Source organism: Dermatophagoides pteronyssinus, unplaced genomic scaffold (genome assembly GCF_027571235.1).
Source record: "Dermatophagoides pteronyssinus isolate colony J.1.1.1.1 unplaced genomic scaffold, Derpt_VIB-CSIC_2022.12 sq0017, whole genome shotgun sequence".
NCBI lineage: Eukaryota > Metazoa > Arthropoda > Arachnida > Sarcoptiformes > Pyroglyphidae > Dermatophagoides > Dermatophagoides pteronyssinus.
The window spans coordinates 273,619-283,514 of record NW_027461541.1 but is presented as its reverse complement, the minus strand read 5'-3'; the positions used below and the strand labels follow the sequence as shown (position 1 = coordinate 283,514).

At 28.9% G+C, this 9,896-nt stretch overlaps 2 protein-coding genes across 4 annotated transcripts; both read right to left on the bottom strand.

Annotated features, from left to right (window-relative positions):
- Positions 1-88: 88 nt before the first annotated feature.
- LOC113794146 (NADP-dependent malic enzyme-like) lies at positions 89-5,713 on the bottom strand. 3 transcript variants are annotated; one of them, XM_075822460.1, is made up of 6 exons: positions 5,546-5,713; positions 2,317-2,664; positions 1,867-2,226; positions 1,335-1,808; positions 1,045-1,270; positions 89-964 (listed from the first exon to the last, which is right to left on the bottom strand). In XM_075822460.1, the coding sequence occupies exons 1-6, from the start codon at positions 5,696-5,698 to the stop codon at positions 390-392; spliced, it is 2,136 nt and encodes a 711-aa protein (XP_075678575.1). In that variant the 5' UTR covers positions 5,699-5,713; the 3' UTR covers positions 89-389. The 3 variants fall into 3 exon arrangements, with proteins under 3 accessions (XP_075678575.1, XP_027200038.2, XP_027200041.2); XM_027344237.2 differs by lacking the exon at positions 5,546-5,713 and adding an exon at positions 4,467-4,784; XM_027344240.2 differs by lacking the exon at positions 5,546-5,713 and adding an exon at positions 2,780-2,904.
- A 1,569-nt stretch (positions 5,714-7,282) lies between these two features.
- On the bottom strand, positions 7,283-8,823 carry LOC113794178 (uncharacterized). Its single transcript, XM_027344274.2, has 4 exons — positions 8,675-8,823; positions 8,283-8,607; positions 7,873-8,206; positions 7,283-7,811 (listed from the first exon to the last, which is right to left on the bottom strand). Exons 1-4 carry the CDS (start codon positions 8,744-8,746, stop codon positions 7,406-7,408), a joined length of 1,137 nt encoding a protein of 378 aa, XP_027200075.1. The 5' UTR covers positions 8,747-8,823; the 3' UTR covers positions 7,283-7,405.
- Positions 8,824-9,896: the final 1,073 nt, after the last annotated feature.

Sequence of the window (9,896 nt, the reverse complement as noted above, 5' to 3'; positions counted from 1 at the left end):
ATTTTTTAAAATTCATTTCAAACAACAACAACAATCACATCAAATCAATTGAAAAATGTTCATCATGGTTTTTGGTTTAATCCACTAATTTTTTTTTTTGAAATCTATATTTATTTTGAAGAAAATTTTTTTAAACTTGACTTATTTAAGGTTTTGTTTTGTTTTTCAGTCAATGTCAAATGTGTGTTTTGGTTTCTCAATTCCAAATTGGTGAACAAAAATATATATTAATCTCATATATTTGGCGTGTGTGTGTGTGTGTGTAAAGGGTTTAGTAATCTATAATTTTTTCTTTAAATTGTAATTTAGTCAAACATAATTGATAATTGATAATAATAATAATAGTTTTTTTAGTAATTTTTTTTTCGTTAAGGTAATTTCGATTCAATTCAATCATGTTGATGCCATGCATGATGACTTTCTTCAACATGTTTTGTAAAATTGGATCCATCATATAATGCATCATAAAGACGTGATTTAAGAAATAAATATTTATCATCCGGTTCTGGTCTGACATTTGCATAACCTTTATTGAAAAACCATTCAGCAACACGAGCGGCTAATAATAATGATACTTCATTAATATTATCCAATGATGGATAAACACTGCCAATATTTAAATCTTCTTTTGATACTTGTTCAGCTAATGCATTGGCTGCAACCAAAAATACTTCATCAACAATTTCATGTACTTGACAAGCCATTATAGCTAATGCTACACCTGGAAATATATAGGCATTATTTCCTTGTCCAGGTACAAATGTTTGTCCTTTATAAACAACATTATCGAATGGTGAACCACTTGCAAATACACAACGTCCATCAGTATGTTGATAAGCTTGTTCGGCAGTACATTCAGCTTTTGATGTTGGATTAGATAATGCAAATATTATTGGATTTTTATTTATTTCGGCCATTCGTTTTAATATTGATTCATTGAATGCACCTGGTACAGCAGCGGCACCTATTAATCAACAAAATTGCAGACAAAAAAAATCATTAAAAATTAAATTAGAAGAAACAAAACAAAACAAACAAACAAACCAATCAAACAAGATGGTTGAACCAGATTAACAATTTCCATTAAATCTTTTGTATTTTTAACATTTTTAGCAAATGGCCATTTATGTTCATCATCACGAATACCAGGTCGAGATTGTGTAACCAAACCTTGTGAATCGATAAGCCATATTTGACTATTGGCAGTTTCTTCATCCATACCATTTTCAACCATAGCCATTGTCAATAAATGAGCAATACCTAATGCAGCCTGTTTTGAATTTAAAAATTGAAAGTTTAGAAAATTGTACAAAAAAAACAGGAATAAAACAAACTTCACCGGCGCCCAAAAATAGAAATCTATGTTGATTAATTTTGGTATTTGTTTTACGGAATGATGCAAGCATACCAGCAACAGCAACCGAAGCAGTACCTTGTATATCATCATTAAATGTACAATAATCTTTTTTATATTTTGATAATAAACGGAAAGCATTTTTATTGCCAAAATCTTCAAATTGTATTAAACAAGAACGACCCCAACGTTTAACAACTGCTTCCATAAATTCATCAACCAATTGATCATAATGTGGACCAGTTGCACGACGTTGTTTTAAACCAATATAATATGGATCATCTAATAATGATTGATTATTTGTACCAACATCTAATGTAACTGGTAATGTTAATTCAGGTGGTATACCAGCAATTGCTGAATAAAGTGCCATTTTACCAACCGGTATACCCATACCATTTGCACCCAAGTCACCAAGACCAAGTATTCGTTCACCATCAGTTACAACTATAGCCTAATAAAGTGTTAAATAATTGCAAAAATGATTCAATGATAAATTGCAAAATATTTACCTTAATTTCTGGTTCACCACAATTACCAAGAATTTCAAATATACGGCCAGCATCATTAATAGTAATAAACATACCACGTGGTCGTTTAAATATTAAACTATATTTTTGACATGCTAAACCAACAATTGGTGTATAAACAATTGGCATTAATTCACGTGTATGTACTTGTAATACACGATAAAAAAGACGTTTATTATGATCTTGTAGATCACGTAAAAACATATATTTTCCTAGATCACTGTTGATTGAACGTAAATTATCCATAATTATTTGTACTTGTAACTCTTGTGAACGTATTGCAGTCGGTAATAAACCTTTTAGTTTATAAACTTCACGTTCACGGGTTGTGAATGCCAAATCCTATCAAATAACGAAAATCAAAATTCAAAAATCAATTCAGATTGATGGGAATAGAAGAAAACTTTCTGTTTTTTTTTTTTGGTTACATACTTTATTGACATTCGGTTCCCGTAACAAATCAACACCATATAATTTTTGCATATCTATCTCAATATCTAATGTTGAACGAAAACGACGTTGTTCAAAATTTGATAGAAATTTTCCCGTTGATAATAATGATGATGATGTTGATAATGATGATGATAATGTTGATGATGGTTGTATACGATTAACAAAACTAACAATTGGTGATGATAATAATGATGAGGATTGTTTTAATGTTGATGATGAAACCGATGTACCATTAACTAATCCAGTTGCACGTTGAATTAATTTATTATTCAATGATGATAATTTCCAATAACCAAATGTTAATGGTGATTTTGATTTATTGCAATCCTATTTTTTTAAAAAAAAAAACAAAGGTGAAAATTTAAAAAATTTAAAATTTAAAATCAAAATTCAAAATTCAAAATATCAAACAGCTTGAATGTGATAAAACAAACAAACAAACCAATCGGCTTGACAGACAACTTATGAATGAATGAATTAAAAATTGCTTGGTAACAACAAACAAACAAGCAAGTAAATAGGAAAAATCAAAAATCAAATAACGATGATTACAAGATTTGTTTTTGTTGTTGTTGTTATTTCGAAGAAAATTGTGACCACAAACAGTCGATGAAAGAGAGAGAAAGAGAAAAGATCAATTATAATGAAGTTGAAAAAGAAAAACAGAAATTATTTTTTCAATGGCAAAGATGTACATCTGGATAAAACTATTTAGGGGAAAAAATCAAATAATAATAATAACACGTATTGAATGTGTGTGTGGTTTTTTCAAAAAAAAAATGGTGTGATTAGGAAGAAAAAAAAAATCTAATTTATAAACTGAATTGAGTAAAACGTTTTTTTAATTCAATTCAAAACGATATTTCAATGTCTCGGATTTACAAACAGCCGATTTTCTTTTTTAAAAATCTCTACCTGGAAATTTCGAAAGAAATTTTTTTTATTAATTTTTTTTTTTTTTTTGATGATATGTTCTGTTTGTACGAAAGGAAAGGATTGTCGTCAATGTTTTTTGTTTTTCATTATTATCGATTGTCGTCAACATTTTATTTTTCTTCTTCGGTTTGGTTGTGAAATTTTTTTTCTCTATCTCTTTTCCTTTTCTCTCTCTCTCTCTCTCTCTCTCTCTCTCTCTCTCTCTCTCTCTCTCTCTCTCTCTCTCTCTCTCTCTCTCTCTCTCTCTCTCTCTCTCTCTCTCTCTCTCTCTCTCTCTCTCTCTCTCTCTCTCTCTCTCTCTCTCTCTCTCTCTCTCTCTCTCTCTCTCTCTCTCTCTCTCTCTCTCTCTCTCTCTCTCTCTCTCTCTCTCTCTCTCTCTCTCTCTCTCTCTCTCTCTCTCTCTCTCTCTCTCTCTCTCTCTCTCTCTCTCTCTCTCTCTCTCTCTCTCTCTCTCTCTCTCTCTCTCTCTCTCTCTCTCTCTCTCTCTCTCTCTCTCTCTCTCTCTCTCTCTCTCTCTCTCTCTCTCTCTCTCTCTCTCTCTCTCTCTCTCTCTCTCTCTCTCTCTCTCTCTCTCTCTCTCTCTCTCTCTCTCTCTCTCTCTCTCTCTCTCTCTCTCTCTCTCTCTCTCTCTCTCTCTCTCTCTCTCTCTCTCTCTCTCTCTATTTCTGTGAAAATTTCAATGTGAACAACAACAACAACAAAAGTATCAAGGTTGCATTGAAAAGGAAGAGAGAGAGATAGAGAAATTGATGTGAAATTTTCAACAAAAAAAATCCCTTAGATTTTTCTGTTTTTTTCTCGACATTAATATCCGGATAATAATGTTGTAATTGATTTTTTTAAAATGAAAAACGTATAAACATAAACATGAATGATTGATTGATTGATCAATCGAATATAGTGTGTGTGTAAATATTTGTCCATGAATGAATGAAAAAAAAATTATGTATTTTGTTGTGGGGAAAGAAAGAAAGGGGAGAAAAGAAAACAAATCCCAAATGATAGACCAGTAAATGACCATGGGACTTGCAGAAAACAATAATAATAATGACTCATAATTTGATTATGGACAGGAAAAGAAACAGAAAACAAACAGAAATTATGAAATTAATGATAATGGGGAAAACTGGGAACATTATTCTTCTTGTTTGTATTTTTCAAATGAAAAGAATCAAATTGAATAAAATAAAAACCTGTAAACCACCAGCACCACCAGAAATGCTTAAAAAATCATGACGATGATAATTTAATGGACCAGCACAAAGACAACGGCCAGCTAATTCACAATCACATTGACAACGGCGTAAATTTTTACCACAACAAGCACATTCAATATATGAACAATTTGCATATGAATCATTGGCAATTGGAAAACGATGACGACGTTGATGACGATAAATGATTGGTGGATTTTTTTTCATTTCATTATTATTATTATCATTATCATGGAAGCAACCACAACCGGATGATGGTGAACTACATATATGATTTCCCATTATACAAACACAAAAAACACTTCTAAACTTGAAAACAGCAGATTTTTTTTTGTAAATCAAAATCAAAATCGATTGTTTGTTTGTTTGTCCATACAGATGATGATTATGATTCCATCATTTGTTTTCAGTGAACAAAAAAGGATTCAATCATTTCAGTGAACAAAAAACGTATTTTCATTTGACAAATATTATCACGTGTATCACACACATACAGCCTTCTCTCTTGGTCTTTTTCAACAAAAAAAAAAAATCTCATCAATTTTGCAACAGCAAACAAAAACCCAATGTCTAAAAAAGACAGAAAGTTTCCGAAAAATATGAAACTAAATGAAAGAGAAAAAAACCGTGTTTAAAACAGATATTTTTTTCTTTAAAATTCAATTTAAACAAACATACAAACGGGGTAATGAAGCGAAAATAACAAGGAAACTGTTAATTCAACAACAAAAAAGTAAATGATACAAATGAAGGAGAAGAGGGGGAGAAGATAATTATTTATAATTATCAGTTGATTTTTTTTACAATTTTTTTTTCAATGATAATAATAATTGTTTCAATCATTTACTGGATTGGTTTCAATTAGAAAAAATGAAATTTCACATTCATTATTGATTTCAATCGATCAATCAATCAATCGATCGATCAATGAAAAAAAAAGGTGGCTAAATTTTTTTGTTTCTTCTTATTAAACAAACATCAAGGCTATTTTAACACTTGAAATCAACACCCTTTCATTATTTTGAATTTTGAGAAAAATCATTTCATTATTCACTTACCTGATTTGATAAAAATTTTAAATTGTAATAATATTTTCGTTGACTAGATTTATTTAAATTCAAATAACGTAAACATTGATGATTTATTTGCTGATGATGATGATGATGATGATAAATCATCAGACTAGATCTTAAATGATGATTATAATTCATTATTCATTAGGAGATGTGTTGGTGTATTTTGTTTGGAAGAAAAATATAATAGTTTTTGTTTTACAATTTTTTTAATTTAAAAAAACAAAATTACAAGACAGAAAAAAATAATAATAACACTAAAATCATAATAATTATCACATTATCATTGAAACAGAAGAAAAAAAATTACAATTCCTAAATCACATTATAATCATAATGATGATGATCATCATCATTAGAAGGTGATCTATATTTATTTATGGTATGTAACATTTTTGTTTGTTTGTTTGTTGTTTCTTAAAATGAAATAAATATTTTGTTGTTGTTGTTGTCAATTCGACAATAATAAATGATAAACAACAAATAACAAAAAGCAAAATTAAATTACAAGTTCAAAATTATTATTGAATGTTTTCAATGTGAACCGAAAGCAAAAAACCGAAAGCATTTTTCTTTCTCTCCGGAGAAAAATGAATAGAAGAATATTCTTTTCTTTTCTTCTTTTTTGTCGAGGACTATATATTCAGTGTTAAGATTATTATTATTATATACAGAACATGGTTTTACATTCATTCACTTTACTCTCACTCACTAACTATATATATTAGCTATTTTCAAACATTAGATTTTTTTTTGTTTCATTCTGATTCAACAATAATAATATTTTATTCGAGAAATTATTGTTTGTTTGATGATGATGATTGTCCTTGAGAATTTTCGAAACTAAAAATTTTCTGGTTGCTCAGATTCGATTTTCATCGTCGTCGTCGTTCTATAGTTGGCCTTCTTCTTCTTCTTCATCATCATCATTTTCTGCATTCAAACAAACAAATGAATGACACATGTGCATGTGGTTTAATACCGTTGTTTGAGGTTTTCTTTTTTCGTGAAAATTCCTATTTTTTTGTTGCCCGTGTTTTTCATTCTCTTATTATGGTCGTATATATACGATGATGATGATAATGCGCCGAAGTGCCTCGGTAATGTTTTCGGGTTTTTTTCCATTGCACTGGCTTTTACCAATGTACTGCGGATAATGTATCCCGCAGATTCTTTTCTGATTGCGCATAATCTTTCTTTGTTCGCAATAGCAGCGGTAATTTAATTATGAACATAATATATATACAGAACATACAACCAAATCTTGATGATTCTTGAATTTTTTTTCAACAATTTTCCAAAGAAAAAAAAATCTTATCAATAAATGAAGGACATCATCATCATCATCATCCTGGATCATCATCATTAATTTATTGATGATGATGATAATGATTTAATCGAGAAAATTTCATCATCGAAATCATCAAAATACTTTAATTACATAAATGGCCATCAGTCAATGAAGAAAAGTGAAGAAACTTTTTTTTGAGAAAAAAATCCAAAAAAACAATGGGGCAAAGAAAAAATTTCCAAAAAACTTTTCCATTTTGTTATACCGGTTGAAGGTTAATCGGTTTTTTTTGTTGTCTTGTAATCAAGTCAAACTTGTAATTAATTTTTGTTTTTTTTTAAACAAAAATCATTATTATTACTTTGTTCATTAATTTAATTTAAATTTTTAGTCAATTTTTTCTAAAACAAACAAACCAAACGAAAAAAAAATATATAGAAAAACTAAATCTTTATTTCAATGTTATTTTGTTTTGTTATGTTTTGGTTGGTTGTTTCAAATTATAATCTCTTGATGATGGTTAAAGAGCACGATTCTGATTCAAATTGTAAAAATCAATTGAATCGATTTGATTGTAAACAAGTTCGTACACAACGATCAAAAAATTCTAAACGTTTTATATAAAGTTCACTACGACCATGACGACATGTATTATCAACATTTGGCGTAATACCACTAGTTGATGGTGATTGATTATCAATTCGTCGTTCAGCGGCATCTGGTATCGATGATTGTTGATATATTTGATGTTGTTGTTGATTAGATCCTTGATAATTTGTTGATGGTTGTTGTTGTTGATCAGGATATGGATATACACCATCAGTGGAAACACCATGTGGTTGTTGTGGATAACGTAAACGATCATTATCAGACATTTGTTGTTGTTGATTTGAAGAAGAATCTTGTGATGTTGGACATGATCGTTCATCATCACCATATGGACAATCAGCACGTTGATCACTAAATTTTAATTAATTTTTCTTTGATTTTTGATCTTTGATTTTTTTGGAGCAAAACTTACCAAACAAATTGTCGTTCTAAACATTTTAATGGCATACTAATATGTATACCTGTACCATAACATGTATGTTGTCCAGGTAAACATTGTTGCTGTTGTTGTTGTTGTTGATCAACTTGTGGACGATGATATTGTGGTTGATTATAATCATTATTACCATATTGTTGTTGTTGTTGACTACCACTATTTTGACCAACACCATGACAGTCATCTTCATCATCATTTTCTTCACAATCTCTTAGGCCATTACATTTCCATTCATTCGGTATACAACGTAAACGTGGTTGATTTGGACTTACTTTTCGACATGCATATTGATTTTCACCGCAAGTTTGTTCTTTAATTTTTTCGATTAACACAAAAAAATGAGAAAGTTTTTTGAATTTTTGCTTGTTTCCAAAAATCAAACTTACCTGGTTGTTCATCATTATTATTTCCATAACCAAAATTATGTGAATCTTGTCTATAAGGACTTTGATCTGTTTCCGAATAACCACTTGATGACATTGGAACATTACCACTATTTCCACCCATCATATGATTTCTTCGTTCTTGATCTTGATCTTGTTCTTGTGGTTGTTGATCTTGTCCATTACCACCATTATTAACTGATGGAAATTGTTCAATAGGTTCTACTTCTTCAATTGTATTAATATTACCAATATCATCATCATCGATATCATTATCATTTGATAATGATTGATTTTCCGATGTATTTGGTGAAAAAAACCAACCAGACTATTATTTGGAAATTTTTTAAAAAATTTTGAAAAACGAAAGCAAACAAAACGAAAAACAAACTTACAGCATCAATCGGTAATAAACAACCGATTAAAATAATTAAAAAAATTGTTTTATTTTTCATTAAAAATTTCATATTGGGTGATCTTTGGAAAATTTTCTACAAAAAAAAATGATAAATCAAAAATATCAAATCATTTTTGGCCATATTTATATAATAATCGATCGAAAAAATTCGTTGAACTGTCAACGAAGAAGAAGAAGAGAGACAAATTTCTATTTTTTCTATTTTTATTGATTGATTTGATTCGATTTTGATTTTGATGTGAAGACAAGACATAATGATTATGCGACTGATGATGATAGCCAAATGGTTAGAAGAAGAAGAAAAATTCCGATAAAAGTTACACTGTGTCAAAGACATTGATTGAATAATATGAAATGTTTATTTGAAATGAAATGAAATGAAAACATTTAAGAAAATCTAAATGATTGAATGAAATTGCAATATGAAAAGTTGTCGAAAAGTTATTGCTGTTGAAATAGTGTGTTATTACTAATAGATTTTTCCGGTTTTTTTCGCTTTTCGAGGTTGATAATGAAAATTTCATCAATCCTTTTGATACCGTAGGATTTTTGTGTTCAATCATATACACCAATGAAAACAAATGAAAGGAATAAAACTTTTGCCATTTTCCATCTTCGCATTTGGTTATTTCTCATCAAAAAAAGACGAAGAAAGATTTCAATCCGAATGTAATTGAATACATAATAATTATTTATAAACAAAAACAAAAAATCATTCATTTTTTTGAAATTGGATTTGATTAAAATGATTTTGACGATATAGTGTGTGTGTGTGTGCCGACAATTTCATATCAATAACCTTATGAAATTTTTATTTCTTTCTTATTTTCTAAATATGGATGATATAATTTGTCTTTCGCTCTCTGTATTTAATTGATTAGTTCATCATTGATTGATTTAAATTGTATCAATCGATAAATCCTGATTTGATTCGATTGATTGATCGATCATCATAAAATGATAATTTTTTTTTCTTCTTTCATTATTGAATTATCCCATATATCGTATTACACGATTGAAAAAAGTTTATTATTTATAGATTCATTTTGTTTAAATTGAAATTTCTTCTTTTGGTTGTTTAAATGATGGTTGGACCGATGTGAATTTAAAAAAAAATTGCAACTTAAAACATGAAAATCACATTTTGTTTCCTTCAATTTTTAAAAAATTGTAAATAATTTTTACTGAAAATGAACAAT

What these genes read in the sequence shown, in the direction of transcription:
- LOC113794178 (XM_027344274.2), bottom strand. Translation starts at nt 8,746, where the DNA reads ATGAAATTTTTAATGAAAAATAAAACAATTTTTTTAATTATTTTAATC. An exon ending in GTTTATTACCGATTGATGCT is followed by an intron (nt 8,608 to 8,674) that starts GTAAGTTTGTTT and finishes TCCAAATAATAG; the next exon opens with TCTGGTTGGTTTTTTTCACC. An exon ending in TTAGAACGACAATTTGTTTG is followed by an intron (nt 7,812 to 7,872) that starts GTAAGTTTTGCT and finishes ATTAAAATTTAG; the next exon opens with TGATCAACGTGCTGATTGTC.
- LOC113794146 (XM_027344237.2), bottom strand. Translation starts at nt 4,769, where the DNA reads ATGGGAAATCATATATGTAGTTCACCATCATCCGGTTGTGGTTGCTTC. An exon ending in GGGAACCGAATGTCAATAAA is followed by an intron (nt 2,227 to 2,316) that starts GTATGTAACCAA and finishes GTTATTTGATAG; the next exon opens with GATTTGGCATTCACAACCCG. An exon ending in TATTTTTGGGCGCCGGTGAA is followed by an intron (nt 1,271 to 1,334) that starts GTTTGTTTTATT and finishes AATTCAAAACAG; the next exon opens with GCTGCATTAGGTATTGCTCA.